Raw genomic sequence first — 19,963 nt, forward strand, 5'->3', positions numbered from 1 at the left:
GTGTGTTGCTGCCTTTCAGTGAAAGCTTGAGCAACTGCGGCAGGGCCAGAAACAGCCGACTCTTCATTGGTGCTGCTGGTAACTTTGGCTATGGCGTTCACGCACCCACTGACAGGTTTAAGAACATAAGAAATAGAAGCAAGAGTAGACCATTCGGCCCTTCGAGCCTGCTCTGCCATTCAATACGATCATACCTGATCTTTGGCTTCAATTCCACTTTCTTGCCCGCTCCCCATATCCCTCGATTCCCTGACAGACCAAAAATCTGTCAATCTCAACCTTAAATATATTAATCGATGGAGCATCCACAACTCTCTGGGAAATGCAGCAAGACCTGGACAATATCCAGGCTTGGGCTGATAAGTAGCAAGTAACATTCACACCACACAAGTGCCAGGCAATGACCATCTCCAACAAGAGAGAATCTAACCATCTCCCCTTGACATTCAATGGCATTACCATCGCTGAATCCCCCACTATCAACATCCTGGGGGCTACCATTGACCAGAAACTGAACTGGAGTAGCCATATAAATACCATGGCGACAAGAGCAGGTCAGCGGCGAGGAATTCTGTGGTGAGTCCTCACCTCCTGACTCCCCAAAGCCTGTCCACCATCTACAAGGCACAAGTCAGGAGTGTGATGGAATACTCTCCACTTGCCTGGATGGGTGCAGCTCCAACAACACTCAGGAAGCTCGACACCATCCAGGACAAAGCAGCCCGCTTGATTGGCACCCCATCCACAAACATTCACTCCCTCCATTACCAACGCAGGGTGGCAGCAGTGTGTACCATCTACAAGATGCACTGCAGCAACGCACCAAGGCTCCTTAGACAGCACCTTCTGAACCCATGACCTCTGCCAACTAGAAGGACAAGGGCAGCAGATGCATGGGAACACCACCACCTGCAAGTTCCCCTCCAAGTCACACACCATCCTGACTGGGAACTATATCGCTGTTCCTTCACTGTCGCTGGGTCAAAATCCTGGAACTCCCTCTCTAACAGCACTGTGGGTGTACCTACCCCACTTGGACTGCAGCGGTTCAAGAAGGCAGCTCACCACCACCTTCTCAAGGGCAATTAGGGATGGGCAATAAATGCTGGCCTGGCCATCGACGCCCACATCCCATGAATGAATAAAAACAAAGAGAATTCCAAAGATTCACAACCCTTTGAGTGAAGAAACCTTTCCACATCTCAGTCCTAAACGATTGACCCTTACCTTAAGACTGTGCCCCCGTGTTCTAGATTCTGCAGCCCGGGAAAATAACCTCTCAGTTTCTACCCTGTCAAGCCCCTTCAGAATCTTGTATGTTTCAATGAGATCACCTCTCATTCTTCTAAACCCCAGAGAATACAGGCCCAATTTACTCAGCCTCTCATCATAGGACAACCCTCTCATCCCAGGGACCAATCTAGTGAACCTTCACTGTACCGCTTCCAAGGCAAGTATATCCTTTCTTAGTTACGGAGATCAAAACTGCACACAGTATTCCAGGTGCGGTCTCACCAAAGCTTCGTACAATTGCAGTAAGACTTCTTTATTCCTGTACTCCAATCCCATTGTAATAAAGGCCAACATGCCATTTGCCTTCCTAATAGCCTGCTGTGTCTGCATGCTAACATTTTGTGTTCCTTGTACGAGTACACTCACGACCCTCTGAACATCAACATGTACAAGTGTCATGCCTTTTAAAATATATTCTGCTTTTCTATTCTTACGACCAAAGTGAATAACTTCACACTTCCCCACATTATACTTCATCTGCCATCTAATTGCCCACTCACTTAATCTGTCTATATCTCTTTGCAGACTCTCTGTGTCCTCCCCACAGTTTACCTTTCCACCTAGTTTTGTATCATCAGCAAACTAAGATATCTTACTCTCTGTCTCTTCATCTAAGTAATTAATATAGATTGTAAATAGTTGAGGCCCCAGCACTGATCCTTGCGGCACTCCACTATTCACTGCAACTTGCTGATTAACCTGTTTCCCCGCTCCAACTTACTTCTAACTGCGTCTATGAAACTTTGTTCCTACAAAGAAATTCTGCACCAAGTGTTATCGGTTTTCTCCTCTCTTCCTGCTGCTGATTGTGATTGTGACACTGGGCCTGAGCAGAATCTAGTTCTTCCCAAATGCTCTATGTTGCTGATAAATCTCTCTTGGCCTCTCTTTCACTGGCATTGAGTACAAAAGCAGGGAAGTTATACCGAACCTTTATAAAACTCTGGTTAAGTCACAACTAGAGTATTACGTCCGGTTCTGGTCACCACACTTTAGGAAGGATGTGAGGGTCCTTGAGAGGGTGCAGAGGAGATTTACCAGAATGGTTCCAGGGATGAGGGATTTTAGCTGCAAGGTTAGGTTGGAGAAGCTGGGGTTGTTCTCCTTGGAGCAAAGGAGATTGAGGGGAGATTTGATAGCAATTTGAGGGCGGCACAGTGGTGCAGTGGTTAGCACCGCAGTCTCATGGCTCCCGCGACCCAGGTTCGATTCTGGGTACTGCCTGTGCGGAGTTTGCAAGTTCTTCCTGTGTCTGCGTGGGTTTTCGCCGGGTGCTCCGGTTTCCTCCCACAGCCAAAGACTTGCAGGCTGATAGGTAAATTGGCCATTGTAAATAGCCCCTGGTGTAGGTAGATGGTAGGAGAATTGAGGGAAGGTGGGGATGTGGTAGGGAATATGGGATTAATGTAGGATTAGTATAAATGGGTGGTTGATGGACGGCACAGACTCGGTGGGCCGAAGGGCTTGTTTCAGTGCTGTATCTCTCTATGACTCTATGAGATGTACAAGATTATGACAGGCTTAGAAATGTTAGAGAAGGAAAGGTTGTTCCCAATAAGTAATGGTACAAGGACTATGGGACACAGATTGAAAGCTTTGGGCTAAAGATGCAGAGGAATATGAGGAAGAACTCTTTTATGCAGCAGGAGGTAATGACTACAAGGGCGGTGGAAGCAAAGACAATCAATGACTTCAAGAGGAAATTGGATGGGCACCTGAGAGCAATAGACTTGCAGGGCTACGGGGATCGAGTGGAGGAGTTGGACTGACTCCATAGTTCCATGAAGAGCCGCCTGGACTCGATGAGCTGAATGGCCTCCTCCTGTGCCGTAAATGACTCACTCTCTCTGGCTCTCTGTTTGTCTGTCTCTCTCTTGCACTTTCTCTATCTCTGTCTCTTATGCTCTCTCTCTCTCTCTCTCTCTATCTCTCTCTCATGCTCTTTCTCTTTATGTTGCTTGCTCTCTTTAAGCCTCTCTCTCTATCTCTTGTCTCTCACTCTCTGTCTCTTTCTTAGTTTCTCTCTCACACATTCTCTTGCATTCTCTCAGTCTCTATCTGTTTGTCTCTTGCTCTTTCTTACGCTGTCTCACTCTCGCTCTATCTCTCTCTTGCTCGTTCTCTCTGTCTCTCTCTCTCGCTTTTTCTCTTAGTCTGTCTTCCCCACCCACCCCACCACCACCCCCCCCGACTCTCTCTGTCCATTATATTAGGAACAGTACATCAAGTGCCCGACAGTTTTCAGTTGCTGTCTGTTCCTGTACTCCAGGCTGAAACTGGTGATCACAATTCCAATGTAAATTTCAGACCAAAAAACAGTTAAACTCTGTGTTTCCATTTAGCAATTCTATTGTGTGGCGCAAAAGGAATTGATTATTCAAGCACAGATCCTTAGCAGCAGAATAAGACAGAGTAATTCTATGGTAATGTTAAAGGACACATGCCGATATTCAACTTTGCATGGAGCAACAGCCTGTCCAATTAAAGCAATGCAACCTCTGAGTTAGTGTGAGAGGCACCAGGGAACATTCACTCATGATGAGGCTAATTTCGTGTTCAAAGCAAGAATTTTCTACACATTCCAGGCACACTATGGGGGAACTGTTCAAACTGTCACACAAAATTGCAGATGCAAAATTATCATTTAAACAGGACAGAAGAAAGGTTTGGCATTTAATGCTGTATTTCTCTGATGTGCAACCAGCAATTTACAAGCAGTTAGAAGTATCTGCAATTGCCTGCATTCTGGCCGAGACTAATTGAGCAGTGATCAGGGAGAAACCTCCTAAAGACAAACCATGTAGCAGATTCATTCACACACTCTGGGATATCTGTTAATCCTTCAATTTCACCCCCACCCCGTTCCACCAGTTTGACACTCGTGATCAGTTATTTCCTCCTGAGTTTAGTTCCAATTCCACACTAAAAAAAAATCAGACGAGCAGCTTCTAATCGCAGGTTCTCTGGTTTACTCAGGGTCTTGGGAGAGTTTTGTCAAGTCTCCATTTCACACTTACTCCTACATCAGACATCTCGAGGTTAAATCTGCCTCCAGCGCCTTTTCTGCTGTTGTTTGCTGTTAAACTTTGAATTTCCCTCATGAATTAATTTTTGTGTCTACAGGAGGCAGAAAAGACTGTGAAGAGAAATCGAAAAATCACAGCAGAACAGGGGGAGGAAACCTCAGCAATTTCTGCTGCTGAAGATGAGGATCGGGAAGCTTCTGGAGCGAGTGGGAATGAAGAGGAAATGACAGAAGATGCAGATGGTTAGTTCCCATTGGCTGGCAGTGGTCAATGGCCACTCAGTATCCGATTCTCTGCGTCATTCTCCACAGCTCAGAGGAAGGATGGTGAAGATGGTGAAGGTGATGAAGGATGGTGATGTCAGTGTGGAAGTTGCCAAGATCAAACTCACCTGCTTAATTGCGAGCAGAAATCCACATTTCCCCCACCAACCCCCCCCCAACCGCCCTGCCCCACCCCTGCCCTGACCCCCCCTGCCCTGCTCACAGATAATGTGAACCTTTGTGTCCTGCTGAATATGGAGCTGAGCTTCAAACTCACACACGTGTCTTCGTGCCTCGAGGGTATCAATCACTCCACAATTACTCAATCCCTTCAGATTATCCCCCCCCACCCCCACATCCCACCCCCACATCCCACCCCCACATCCCACCCCCACATCCCACCCCCACATCCCACCCCCACATCCCACCCCCACATCCCACCCCCACATCCCACCCCCACATCCCACCCCCACATCCCACCCCCACATCCCCCTCCCACATCCCCCTCCCACATCCCCCTCCCACATCCCCCTCCCACATCCCCCTCCCACATCCCCCTCCCACATCCCCCTCCCACATCCCCCTCCCACATCCCCCTCCCACATCCCCCTCCCACATCCCCCTCCCACATCCCCCTCCCACATCCCCCTCCCACATCCCCCTCCCACATCCCCCTCCCACATCCCCCTCCCACATCCCCCTCCCACATCCCCCTCCCACATCCCCCCACCACCCCCACATCCCACCCCCACATCCCCCCCATTCCCACCCCACCCCCACATCCCCCACCACCCCCACATCCCCCCACCACCCCCACATCCCCCCACCACCCCCACATCCCCCCACCACCCCCACATCCCACCCCCACCCCCACCCCCACATTCCCCCCCACCCCCACATTCTCCCCCCCCACCCCCACATCCCCCCCCACCCCCACATCCCCACAACCCCCACATGCCCCCCCCCCAAAATCCTCACTAGCACCAGCTCCCAATGTGTTCTCCCGTCTGCCAGTTGTTCCAAAACCTGACTCCACCAAACCTCTGCGACCTTCTTCAGTCTGACCTCTCAACTCACATCTTCCCCTTCTCTGAGGGTTAGTTCTGGCTCTCTCCCCTTCACCAACATTTCTGGCAGCACCTTTGGTCTGGAATTGGCATTCCGAACCCCTGCCCTGTTCCAGCGCTCTGATCCTGTCAAGGCCTCTGACCTCCCGTCTCCTTCTAACCCCTGCTGGGCATCTGGATTCACCTGTCCAGCTCCGAAACAGCTTGGGAGATTTGCTCTGTTAAAGATGTTTACAGTTATTATTATTACAATTGTGTACAGCAGACATCTCAAAACCCTGGAGAGATATAACCAGTGGTGCCTCCGCAAGACCCTGCAAATTCTGTGGTAGGACAGTCTCTCCAAAATCAGTGTCCTCTCTCAGGTCAACATCTCCCAGTATCGAGACACTGGTCATGGTTAGTCAGTTATGCTGGGTGGGACACATCGTCCACATGCCTGACACAAGACTCCCAAAACAAGCTTTCTACTCCGTGCTCCGTCACGGCAAGAGGCTACCGGGAGGGCAGAGGAAACACTACAAGAATGTCCTTAATGCCTCCCTAAAAAAATGTGACATCTCCATTGATTTGTGGAAATCTCTTACCTGAGACCACCCAAAATGGTGAACGAGCATCCGCGATGGTGCCAGCCAGTTTGAACAACGTCGACATGCCCAGGCAGCGACCAAGTGCAAACAGCAAAAGGAGCGTTGCGAATTTTGAGCATCCCATTCACTCCCCTCACCAAACACCACCTGCCTCACCTGTGGCAGAATGTGCTGATCCAGAATGGGACTATTCAGTCTCCTAAGGATCCACAACCCTGGAGTATAAGAAAGGAAGGGAATTTCTCTTTCAGAGAGCCAGTGTGGACACGATGGGTCGAATGGCCTCCTTCTGCACTGTAATGATTCTATGATTCATCCTTGTTCCCGAGGGACTGCCGAAGAAGAATACTGAGAGACTCAGAACTGTGAAGGAGCAGAGAGAGTACAGAAATCACTAAAAAGCTAGTGAACAGGCACTAAAAATAATTTAAAAAGCTAATGGTCTTTATCTCAAAGGGGGCTGGAATATCATGGGGTGGAAGTTATGTTACAGTTTTACAGACCCCATCTGGAGTAACTGTGTTCAGTTCTGGGCACTGCACCTCACGAAGGATATATTGGCCTCAGGGTGCAGCAGAGATTCACCAGAATGATACTAGGGCTAAAATGGTTAAATTATGAAAACAGATAACATAGACTAGGCTTGTATTCTCTTGAGGATAGATGATTAGGGTGATCTAATTGAGGTGTTTAAGATGATGAAGGATTTGATAGGGTAGATAGAGAGAAACTATTTCCTCTGGTGGGACAGTCCACAACAAAGGAGCATATTCTTGCTGTTTGTGGGATCTTGCTGTGTATAAATTGGCTCCCATGTTTCCTACATTATAACAGTGCCAACACTCCAACAGTATTTCATTGACTGTAAATTGTTTTGGGACATGTCCACGATGGTGAAAGAGTGTAGAAACAGCAGATTCGATCCTTGTGCAGTGTGACTGATGTTCTCTTTGCTTGAACAGCAGATAACAAGAGTTCGGACACAGAAAGTGTCCCCTCTCCGACATCACACAATAGAACAAAAGACTCGAGCAAAGCCAATCCTGAAAAAGCAGGAGGAGATGATTCCAGGAAAGATGAGCATGCTGACTCCAGATTGGAGCATTCTGCGGAAAAGGACGATTCTGAGGGAAACCGTCACAAGAAGGATTCTGAAGCAATGGAGGTTGTCAACGTTAAGACTGAGCAGTCACAGGACGGAATGACCGAGGGATGTCAATCTGTGGACGAGAAACTGTGCAATTATGAGAGAACAGGAACTCCAGTCGAGGAAGCCACACGGATCCCAAAAGTAGAACCTGAGGATGTGGCACAGAGCGAGCCCATAGGAGAGTCAAACAGTAACAGTGATTCCAGTGCGACCTGCAGTGCAGACGAGGTAGAAGATCAAGAACCTTCTGATCAAAGCAGGTAAGAAGCAGTCTGTAAATCATTGCCTGAACACAAGCCCCACTGTCCATGGAAATTAGCATACACAGGACAGAGCAACAAATCCAGGCTCAGACAACCCAAACTGACCTCCTTGGAATGCTGCTATTCCCTTTGGAGAGGAACACCTGATGCAGCCGCTCCGAGAGGGAGTGACACTGATGCTGCAGTGAGAGTGCTGCTACTGCTTTGATAGAAACTAAATCAGGTGACAACAAAAACAAAAACATTGGGTGTTAGAAGCTGTAAGCTTCATCCTCCCTTTAATGCTGATCCTGACTGCTTTTCCCCAGACAGCGGTGAGAATGTGGAACTCGCTACCACAGGGAGGGGTTAGCATGAATACTATCGATATCTTTAAGGGGGAAGCTGGATAAACACATGAGGGAGAAAGGAATAGAAGGATATGGTGATTGGGTGAGATGGAGAGGGTGGGAGGAGACTCATGTGGAGCAGAAACACCAGCACGGAGCAGATGGGTCGAATGGCCTGTCTCTGAGCTGCACACTCAATGTAATACAACAGGATGGATTGTTATCCTCACAGCTCGGGCAGAGTGCAGAGGGAGCAACATGAACAAGTGATGGAGTCACCTGATGACAATTCCATTCATGTCATTTCGACTCATTTCCTCACGTGTGGGCAGTATTCTCACCTCCAAATCAGTCAGGGGTTCAAATCCCACTCCAGACACTTCACATTATAAAGGCTGACACTTGCAGTACAGTACTGAGGGAGTGCTGCACTGTCGGAGGGTCAGTACTGAGGGAGTGCCGCACTGTCGGAGGGTCAGTACTGAGAGAGTGCTGCACTGTCAGAGGGTCAGTACTGAGGGAGCGCTGCACTGTCGGAGGGTCAGTACTGAGGGAGTGCTGCACTGTCGAAGGGTCAGTACTGAGGGAGTGCTGCACTGTCAGAGGGTCAGTACTGAGAGAGTGCTGCACTGTCGGTGGGTCAGTACTGAGGGAGTGCTGCACTGTCGGAGGGTCAGTACTGAGGGAGTGCCGCACTGTCGGAGGGTCAGTACTGAGAGAGTGCTGCACTGTCAGAGGGTCAGTACTGAGGGAGTGCTGCACTGTCAGAGGGTCAGTACTGAGAGAGTGCTGCACTGTCGGTGGGTCAGTACTGAGGGAGTGCTGCACTGTCGGAGGGTCAGTACTGAGGGAGTGCCGCACTGTCGGAGGGTCAGCACTGAGAGAGTGCTGCACTGTCAGAGGGTCAGTACTGAGGGAGTGCTGCACTGTCGAAGGGTCAGTACTGAGGGAGCGCTGCACTGTCGGAGGGTCAGTACTGAGGGAGTGCTGCACTGTCGAAGGGTCAGTACTGAGGGAGTGCTGCACTGTCAGAGGGTCAGTACTGAGAGAGTGCTGCACTGTCGGTGGGTCAGTACTGAGGGAGTGCTGCACTGTCAGAGGGTCAGTACTGAGAGAGTGCTGCACTGTCGGTGGGTCAGTACTGAGGGAGTGCTGCACTGTCGGAGGGTCAGTACTGAGGGAGTGCTGCACTGTCGAAGGGTCAGTACTGAGGGAGTGCTGCACTGTCGGAGGGTCAGTACTGAGGGAGTGCTGCACTGTCGAAGGGTCAGTACTGAGGGAGTGCTGCACTGTCGGAGGGTCAGTACTGAGGGAGTGCTGCACTGTCGGAGGGTCAGTACTGAGGGAGTGCTGCACTGTCAGAGGGTCAGTACTGAGGGAGTGCTGCACTGTCGAAGGGTCAGTACTGAGAGAGTGCTGCACTGTCGGTGGGTCAGTACTGAGGGAGTGCTGCACTGTTGGAGGGTCAGTACTGGGGAGAGCTGCAACGTCGGAGGGTCAGTACTGAGGGAGTGCTGCACTGTCGAAGGGTCAGTACTGAGGGAGTGCTGCACTGTCGAAGGGTCAGTACTGAGAGAGTGCTGCACTGTCGAAGGGTCAGTACTGAGAGAGTGCTGCACTGTCGGAGGGTCAGTACTGAGGGAGTGCTGCACTGTCGAAGGGTCAGTACTGAGGGAGTGCTGCACTGTCGGAGGGTCAGTAGTGAGGGAGTGCAGTACTGTCGGAGGGTCAGTACTGAAGGAGCGCTGCACTGTCAGTGGGTCAGTACTGAGGGAGTGCTACACTGTCGGAGGGTCAGTACTGAGGGAGTGCTGCATTGTCGGAGGGTCAGTACAGAGGGACCGCTGCACTGAGGGTCAGTACTGAGGGATCGCAGCACTGTTGGAGGGTCAGTAGTGAGGGAGTGCTGCACTGTTGGAGGGTCAGTAGTGAGGGTGTGCTGCACTGTCAGAGGGTCAGTAGTGAGGGTGTGCTGCACTGTCGGAGGGTCAGTAGTGAGGGTGTGCTGCACTGTCGGAGGGTCAGTAGTGAGGGAGTGCAGCACTGAGGGTCAGTACTGAGGGAGCGCTGCACTGTTGAAGGGTCAGTACTGAGGGAGCGCTGCACTGTCGGAGGGTCGGTACTGAGGGTGTGCTGCACTGTCGGAGGGTTGGTACTGAGGGAGTGCTGCACTGTCGAAGTGGCTGTCTTTTGAATGAGATGTTAACATAGAACATAGAACAGTACAGCACAGTACAGGCCCTTCGGCCCACGATGTTGTGCCAAACCTTTAACCTACTCTAAGATCAAACTAACTACCTACCCTTCATTCTACTATCATCCATGTACCTATCCAAGAGTTGCTTAAATGTCCCTAATGTATCTGCTTCTACTACCACCACTGGCAGTGCATTCCACGCACCCACCACTCTCTGTGTAAAGAACCTACCTCTGACATCTCCCCGAAACCTTCCTCCAATCACCTTAAAATTATGCCCCCTGGTGATAGCCCTTTCCATCCTGGGAAAAAGTCTCTGACTATCCACTCTATCTATGCCTCTCATCATCTTGTACCCCTCTATCAAGTCACCTCTCATCCTTCTTCGCTCCAATGAGAAAAGCCCTAGCTCCCTCAATCTTTCTTCGTAGGACATGCCCTCCAGTCCAGGCAGCATCCTGGTAAATCTCCTCTGCACCCTCTCTAAAGCTTCCACATCCTTCCTAAAATGAGGCGACCAGAACTGAACACAATATTCCAAGTGTGGTCTAACCAGGGCTTTATAGAGCTGCAGCATAACCTCGCGGCTCTTACACTCAATCCCCCTGTTAATGAAAGCCAACACACCATACACCTTCTTAACAACCCTATCAACTTGGGTGGCAACTTTGAGCGATCTATGGACATGGACCCCAAGATCCCTCTGTTCCTCCACACTACCAAGAATCCTGTCTTTAAGCCTGTATTCTGCATTCAAATTCGACCTTCCAAAATGAATGTTAATGTCTGCCCTCTCGGGTGGATGTGGCCACTACTGAAGAAAAGTAGGTGAGTGTTCCCCAGTGTCCTCGCCACAAATTATCCCTTGATCAATATCACCAAAATAGTCACGTTCAGTTCAGAAGTACTTCATTAGATGCAAAGCATCTCGTAGTATCTGGCGGTGGTGAACAGTGGTATAGAAATAGACATCTTTCTCTCTTTCGATTCAATGAGTTCTGTTACTGGCGGTCTGCCTACCTGCCAGACTGTAAAGATGAAAATCTTTATCTGAAGGTGGAGTTGAGTTTTAGATTTAGATTTAGAGATACAGCACTGAAACAGGCCCTTCGGCCCACCGAGTCTGTGCCGACCATTAACCACCCATTTATACTAATCCTACACTAATCCCATATTCCTACCACATCCTCACATGTCCCTATATTCCCCTACCACCTACCTATACTAGGGGCAATTTATAATGGCCAATTTACCTATCAACCTGCAAGTCTTTTGGCTGTGGGAGGAAACCGGAGCACCCGGAGGAAACCCATGCAGACACAGGGAGAACTTGCAAACTCCACACAGGCAGTACCCAGAATTGAACCCGGGTCGCTGGAGCTGTGAGGCTGCGGTGCTAACCACTGCGCCACTCGAGTTATCTGGGGAAGTGTGTGTTGTGTGTGAGGGCGCTGACATCACTGAGATTACTGGCACTGTCTGCTGTGCAAAGGAGCCCTGCAGCTGGGATTTTATAGCTAAGTTGGAGCAACTTGCTGCATTGACCGAACAGATTCTACTGAATCAGCGGCCACATGGGAATTGATGCAGAAAAATGCTAAAGACATTTTTATTTTAAGAGTGATTGCTAACTGAAAACAATGTCCCCTTCATTGAGCTGTCTGTCAGCTGAATGCTGTAAAGTGGATTGTGTTTGTCCGTGTGTTCAGGGTCCTGTCTCCCAGAGCACGACTATTGAACTCGACCAGCGATGGGCTAGTGCACTGTGTGCCCCAGAAACCACTGGACATCGCTAAGCTGAAGAAGCAAGCAGCAACCATCCCACCCATGGTGAGTGTGTGACCCTTGGATTTCTGTCAGTTATCTATGCCTTTGTTCGCTCTGGACTTGACTATTCCAGTGCTCTCCAGCTGATCTCCCACATTCTACCCTCCATAATCCTGAGCTTATCCAGAATTCTGCAGCCTGTGTCCTAACTCACACCGTGTCTCATTCACCCATCACGCCCCTTGCTCACTAATCTGTATTGGCAGAAATGCCTCCATTTTAAAATTCTCATCCTTCTTTTCAAATCCCTCCATGGCCTCGCCCCTATCTCTGCAACCTCCTCCAGCTCCACAACCCTCCGAGATCTCTGCGCTCCTCCAATTCCGGCCTCTTGCACATCCCCCATTTCCATCGTTCCCCCATTGGTAGCCGTTCCATCAGCTGCCTGGGAACTAAACTCTGGAATTCCCTCCCTAAACCTCTCCACCTCGCTTTCCTCCTTGAAGATACTCCTGAAAAACCTAATGCAAAAACAAAATACTGCGGTTGCTGGAAATCTGAAATATAAACAGAAAATGCCTGAAATAGCATGTCAGGCAGCAACGGTGGAGAGAATAACTGAGTGAATGTTTCAGGTCAATGACCTTTCCTCAGACCACAGATCTGAATCATTCACTCTGTTTTTCTTTCCACAGACGCTGCCTGACCTCCTAAAAACCTACCTCTTTAAGCAAGCTTTTCATCACTTGACCAAATATCTCCTTATGTGGCTCGGTGTCAAATTTTGTTTCGTAATGTCCCTGTGAAACACTTTGGGATGTTTTATTCCGTTAAAGCCGCTATAAGTTGTTGAGAAAAACAAAATCCAAATAATTTTAGGAGATTTTAAGGATGTTTTCTCCCCTTCAATCTCCACAGCCTGGACTGAAGGTGCATTTGGGTGATTTGTCCCCAGGGCGTTCTGATGGGAACTGCCCTCACGGTGCTGTTTATTCCCCATCCCCCTACCCAGCGCTGGGACCTGCCCTGTCCTCACTGCTCTCACAGCTAAACAGCCATCAGTTTGTCACAGCCGCTGGTATCACTGCTGGAGATTCACGAGGGCTGTGTTCACAAACGACTGTTACCATCAATTCATCAACAGCTGAAGGACAGTAATCTTACTTTGCAAGAGTTTAAGCCAGATTCACCATCAGCAGGTGCAACTACTGCTCGATTAGAAAGGGATGTGTGGGAATTCAAGTAACAGACCAGCTTCTCACCTGTCCTCGGGGGTCAGAGTTCATTATGAACAACTGTCCGCGGGGTTCAGAGTTCATTGTGAACCCAGTGTCCTCGGGGCTCAGAGTTCATTGTGAACCCAGTGTCCGCGGGGTTCAGAGTTCATTGTGAACCCAGTGTCCGCAGGGTTCAGAGTTCATTGTGAACAAGTATCCTCGGGGTTCAGAGTTCATTGTGAACCCAGTGTCCGCGGGGTTCAGAGTTCATTGTGAACCCAGTGTCCGCGGGGTTCAGAGTTCATTGTGAACAAGTATCCGCGGGGTTCAGAGTTCATTGTGAACCCAGTGTCCGCGGGGTTCAGAGTTCATTGTGAACCCAGTGTCCGCGGGGTTCAGAGTTCATTGTGAACCCAGTGTCCGCGGGGTTCAGAGTTCATTGTGAACCCAGTGTCCGCGGGGTTCAGAGTTCATTGTGAACCCAGTGTCCGCGGGGTTCAGAGTTCATTGTGAACCCAGTGTCCGCGGGGTTCAGAGTTCATTGTGAACCCAGTGTCCGCGGGGTTCAGAGTTCATTGTGAACCCAGTGTCCGCGGGGTTCAGAGTTCATTGTGAACCCAGTGTCCGCGGTCCTTCTGTCCCTCTCCGATTACACTGACAGGAATTCCAAAGCTTTTTACGATTGTCCATTTCACCAGTCAGAATAATTATTAAATGGAATCTATTTATTGAAAACAGTTTTATAGAAAAAGTTAAATTTGGATCTAGGCCATTTTGTGTGTTGAAGAAACCCAGTTCTTTAAAGGTTGTGATATATTTGAACAGTTACTTTCATTAGGTATTGGATAATATTGCAAATCAGCTGTGATCCTTTCAGGCCCCTGTTCATTATTTTATCTTACCTTTTTTGTGATATTATTATAAGACAGTTTGTCACTCACAGCATCAATCACTGCTGTCCTGCTGTGTTTTATTAGACCCTCACTGTCCTTCTCTCAGTGGAACAGTTTCAAGTTGAATTTTGTTACTGTCCTGCATCATCCTTTAAATGTGAGTGTTCAGGAGGAGCTGGTGCTGGAGGCAGTCACTCGTTCACTCCTTGTCCCTGAACACATCACCTAGAGAGTACTGTCAGATCAGGATAGGCTAAAACGGAATAAAACTTTCTGGTATATCTATGATAAAGGCAGCTGATGTTGGATATGAGAGTCTGCATCCCACAGGCAGCAGGTACAGTGACCACCACAATCCTCCCCTCTCAACACCCTTTTACTTTCCAACAGCACCAGATCACCACACTCTACGAGTTAGCCCAGGAGGATCAGAACTGGCGGAATCATCTAGAATATCAACAGCAGCTCCAGTTGGAGAGAGCGAGCTACGAGAGTGCCAGTCCTCAAAGCAGAACCAACAGCCCTGGTACAGCAGCAAAGGAAGCCTTGAGTAGGTGTCAAGCACCAGCATGTCAGCAGACTGCTTTCCAGCTGAGTATGGCTGTGTAGTGAGCAGCTCCCTGCTGTTCAGAGTCATGTTGCAATCTGTATTCAGTCGTATGTCATGCCTATGTTTCACTTTCTCTCATTAGACAAACCATCGTCATTTGGTCCAAACATTGAGGGACGGAGGGTATGTGGTGAACAGGAGATGAGGCTTTACACCTCGCCCAGACACACAGTGTCTCCATATTATCCGTCTCCCGGAGACGGACACAGAGACCATTCTCACACCGGTCTCCAGGTGTTTTCCACAGCAGGTGAGCCCAGTGCAGGTATTGGGGCCATGAAACCGCAGGTAGTGCATTACTGAGAGCAATCACAAAACTGAAAACTCACTGAAACTTCTCAAATACTCAGGTGTCAGCCTTGGCACGGTGGGTAGCACTTTGAGTCAGGAGGCCATGGCTTCAAGTTCCACTCCAGAGAATTGAGCACAAGAATGTAGGTCAGTACTGAGGGAGTGCTGCAATGTCATAGGGTCAGTACTGAGGGAGTGCTGCACTGTCAGAGGGTCAGTACTGAGGGACTGCTGCACTGTCGGAGGGTCAGTACTGAGGGACTGCTACACTGTCGGAGGGTCAGTACTGAGGGACTGCTGCAGTGTCGGAGGGTCAGCACTGAGGGACTGCTGCAGTGTCGGAGGGTCAGCACTGAGGGACTGCTGCAGTGTCGGAGGTGCTGTTTTTTGGATGAGACATGGGTTTCCTCCGGGTGCTCCGGTTTCCTCCCACATGCCAAAAGACTTGCAGGTTGATAGGTAAATTGGCCATTATAAATTGCCCCTAGTATAGGTAGGTGGTAGGGAAATATAGGGACAGGTGGGGATGTGGTAGGAATATGGGATTAGTGTAGGATTAGTATAAATGGGTGGTTGATGGTCGGCACAGACTCGGTGGGCCGAAGGGCCTGTTTCAGTGCTGTATCTCTAACTAACTAACTAACTAACTAACATTAAACCAAGGCCAATCTGCCCTCTCTGAATGTAAAAGATCCGGTGGCCACTGTTTGATGAGCAGGGGTTTTCTCCCTTATGTCCTGGTCAATATTTATCCTTCAACAACACTTGAAACAGATTATCTGGTCATCATTCTCATTGAGGTATGTGGGATCTTGCTATGCATACATTGTCTGCTGCATTCCTATATTACAACAGTGGCCACACTTCAAAAGTATTGACTGTGGATGATCTAAGGTGCTGAAAAGTATTGTAGAATTGCAGGTCTGCCTTTCTGTGCGTGAAACCATTCTTTAACAATCATCAAACAAATCCCTCTGTGAACTGATCTCAAATTGCTGCCGAATGTCACCTGAAACACTATGGGGCAGTTTTGTCTTTCTTTCCTGTCGCTGCTCCTGGTCACCATGGCATCGACGGTTCACTCATGCTGTTGTGTGACAGAGGCACCACAGAAAGATTAACAGTGATGTCAACTCTGCCTGATTATCAAACTGCCAGTGATTAATCTGTCTGTGTGTTCAAACCAAAATCTTACTGACACAATGAGTCTCTTTCAAACTCCAACAACACTCAAGAGGCTCAGCAGCATCCAGGACAAAGCAGCCCACTTGATTGGCACCCCATCCACCACCTTAAACATTCACTTCTTCCACCACAGATGCACTGCAGCAATGCACCAAGACTCCTTCGACAGCACCTTCCAAACCCGTGACCTCTACCACCTCGAAGGACAAGGGCAGCAGATGCATGGGAACATCACCACCTGCAAGTTGCCCTCTCCTTACGTCAGAGGAGCTGCATGGCTTTTCTCTCCTTGCCAGACAAGCTGTTGTCTTTGTGAATGAGATTGTGGCTCTGAGGAGACCCATGCCAGTTGTGAGCCCTGGGCTAACTTTGGAAACTGGATTGTGATATAGTCTCACTCTCTATAGGACCATTGCAGCCAGTTCCCTGTGTGGCTTATTTTGAGAGGTATATGGTCAGTGTCTGATCAGCACCACAGTCCCTCAAATCAGTAAGGTTACAAAGTACCCTCTGATCCGGTTGCTTTATAAAGTTACTTGATCAATTTACTTGAACTTTTTCTGAAGCCATTTTTACCTCTTGAGGTCAAAGAAATGCCCAAAGTTCACTGGGCTAGAAATGATTGTGTGTGATATTGAGACGCCAGTCTAACACATTCCTCTGACTGTTATCAAACACCTGCATTAATCTCTTCATTTGAAATGAGTTAATAACTTCCCTAATTGTACAGGAACACATCATTCACCAGCCAATATCAGCAGCACACATTTGTTAATCAGTCAGCCATAGAATGCAGGCAAACGTTCAAAATTCTGACTAATCTTTACTGAAATTAAATAATGCTGGATTGTTCTGAGCCTTGGAATTGTTCACATCTTCTTTCGGATTGTCTTGTTTAAACACCGTTTTTCTATTGTTCAGGTTTCCAGACCATCAATCACCAAACACGAACGAGTGTGCACGAGAGTAACCGATCGCCAACAGCCAAGCTAGCCCGGGAACAACACATCCCAGAACCAGCTCCTGTAATCCCCACATGCAAACATCTGAGTGGAGCAGAGCGACAAGGGTCTATCACACAGGTAAGGAGCTGTGATTGGGGGAGATGGGGAGGGGTCTGTCACACAGGTAAGGAGCTGTGATTGGGGGAGATGGGGAGGGGTCTGTCACACAGGTAAGGAGCTGTGATTGGGGGAGATGGGGAGGGGTCTGTCACACAGGTAAGGAGCTGTGATTGGGGGAGATGGGGAGGGGTCTGTCACACAGGTAAGGAGCTGTGATTGGGGGAGATGGGGAGGGGTCTGTCACACAGGTAAGGAGCTGTGATTGGGGGAGATGGGGAGGGGTCTGTCACACAGGTAAGGAGCTGTGATTGGGGGAGATGGGGAGGGGTCTGTCACACAGGTAAGGAGCTGTGATTGGGGGAGATGGGGAGGGGTCTGTCACACAGGTAAGGAGCTGTGATTGGGGGAGATGGGGAGGGGTCTGTCACACAGGTAAGGAGCTGTGATTGGGGGAGATGGGGAGGGGTCTGTCACACAGGTAAGGAGCTGCGATTGGGGAGGGGTCTCTCACACTTGCTGTTTTTCTCAGCTAATAAGATAAAATTACCTTTAATTTGTTTGCAGGATATGGGTGACACTGGCATTTATTATAAATCCCGAGCTGCCCTGGGGTTGGGGGGGGGAGGGGGGGGCATGATGAAGCAATTGTTTGTACAAATGGGGTTTTGTTGGGCCACTGCAGCCGTGCATTGTGTCAACCACATAGCATGGGACTGGAGCTACGTGTACAGTGAGCAGCCTGAGGTCGTGGTACACATTGGTACTAACGACATAGGTAGAAAGAGGGATGAGGTCCTGCAACAAGAATTTAGGGAGCTAGGTAGCAGATTAAAAAGCACGACCTCGAAGGTTGTAATCTCTGGATTACTCCCAGTGCCACAGGCTAGTGAGTATAGAAATAGGAGGATAGAGCAGATGAATGCGTGGCTGAGGAGGTGGTGCAGGAGGGACAGCTTTAGTTTCCTGGATCACTGGGTCTGTTTCTGGAGAAGGTGGGATCTGTATAAGTTGGACGGGTTGCACCTGAACCGGAACGGGACCAATATCCTTGCTGGGAGGTTTGCTAGTGCTGTTGTGGGGAGGGGGTTTAAACTGATTTGGCAGGGGGATGGGATACAGAGTGGAGGTACAGTAGGGGGTGAGGTACAGTCAAATATAGAAGAGAAACTGAGTCAGTCTGCAAGGCAGAGCAAATATACAGCAGTTAAGGCACAAGTGAAAAACGCAAGGCAGGATTGCATATACTTTAATGCAAGGAGTCTTAACAATAAGGCAGATGAATTGAGGGTGTTGATTAGCACATGGGATTATGATATTATTGCTATCACAGAGACATGGCTGAGGGAAGGGCAGGACTGGCAGCTCAATATTCCAGGGTATAGAATCTTCAGGTGGTGATGGGGGAGGGGGTAAAAGAGGAGGTGGTATTGCACTGTTGATCAAGGAGTCAATTACTGCAGTAAGGAGGGATGATATCTTAGAAGGTTCCTCAAATGAGGCCATATGGGTAGAACTTAAAAACAAAAAGGGGGCAATCACTTGTCTGGGAGTGTACTACAGGCCTCCAAACAGTCAGGAAGAGATAGAGGAACAGATATGGAGGCAAATCTCAGAGAGGTGTAAAAATAATAGGGTAATAATAGTAGGGAATTTCAACATCCCCAATATCAACTGGGATAGTCTTAGTGTAAAAGGCTTAAAGGGGGCGGAATTCTTAAAATGCATACAGGAGAGCTTTTTGAGCCAGTATGTAGAAAGTCCTACAAGAGAAGGGGCAGTACCAGACCTAATCCTAGGGAATCAAGCCGGACAAGTGTAGAAGTGTCAGTGGGGGAGCATTTCGGGGATAGTGACCATAACTCTGTACGAATTAATGTAGTTACGGAAAAGGACAAAGACAGATCGGAAATAAAGGTACTGAATTGAGGGAAGGCCGATTTCAGTATGATAAAACAGGATCTGGCCAAAGTGAACTGGGAGCAGCTATTCGTAGGAAAGTCTACATCAGACCAGTGGGAGTCATTCAAAGAGGAAATAGTGAGAGTTCAGAGCCAACATGTACCTGTTAAGGTGAAGGGTAGGACCAACAAATCCAGGGAACCCTGGATGTCAAGGAATATAGAGGATTGGATCAGGAAAAAAAAGGAGGCTTATGGCAGATTCAGAGTGCTGAAAACAGCGGAGGCCCTAGAAGAGTGTAGGGGGGGTACTTAAAACAGTAATTAGGAGAGCAAAGAGGGGACATGAAAAAACACTGGCGGTCAATATAAAGTAAAATCCTAAGGCATTTTCTAAGTATATTAAGGGCAAGAGGGTAACCAGGGAAAGAGTAGGGCCCATTAGGGACCAAAGTGGCAATCTGTGTGTGGAGCCAGAGGACATAGGTGAGGTTTTAAATGATTACTTTTCATCTGTGTTCACTATGGAGAAGGACGATGTAAGTGTAGAGATCAGGGAGGGGGATTGTGATATACTTGAACACATTAGCATTGAAAGGGAGGAAGTATTAGCTGTTTTAGCGGGCTTAAAAGTAGATAAGTCCCCAGGCCCAGATGAGATGTATCCCAGGCTGTTATGTGAGGCAAGGGAGGAGATTGCAGGGGCTCTGACACAAATTTTCAAATCCTCTCTGGCCACAGGAGAGGTGCCAGAGGACTGGAGGACAGCGAATGTGGTACCATTATTCAAGAAGGGTAGCAGGGATAAACCAGGTAATGACAGGCCGGTGAGTCTAACATCAGTGGTTGGGAAAATATTG

At 48.8% G+C, this 19,963-nt stretch overlaps 1 protein-coding gene across 1 annotated transcript in view; it reads left to right on the forward strand.

Moving 5' to 3' along the window:
- ncor2 (nuclear receptor corepressor 2) overlaps nucleotides 1-19,963 on the forward strand; it is a 446,529-nt gene that overhangs the window by 302,884 nt on the left and 123,682 nt on the right. Inside the window, exons 21-26 of the mRNA XM_068055641.1 lie at nucleotides 4,417-4,561; nucleotides 7,202-7,649; nucleotides 11,888-12,008; nucleotides 14,446-14,605; nucleotides 14,748-14,915; nucleotides 17,063-17,223. Coding sequence (XP_067911742.1) covers nucleotides 4,417-4,561; nucleotides 7,202-7,649; nucleotides 11,888-12,008; nucleotides 14,446-14,605; nucleotides 14,748-14,915; nucleotides 17,063-17,223 — 1,203 coding nt within the window. The remainder of the gene's footprint in view (nucleotides 1-4,416; nucleotides 4,562-7,201; nucleotides 7,650-11,887; nucleotides 12,009-14,445; nucleotides 14,606-14,747; nucleotides 14,916-17,062; nucleotides 17,224-19,963) is intronic.

The sequence above is a fragment of the Heterodontus francisci genome, chromosome 23 (assembly GCF_036365525.1).
Source record: "Heterodontus francisci isolate sHetFra1 chromosome 23, sHetFra1.hap1, whole genome shotgun sequence".
Taxonomy (NCBI): Eukaryota; Metazoa; Chordata; class Chondrichthyes; order Heterodontiformes; family Heterodontidae; genus Heterodontus; species Heterodontus francisci.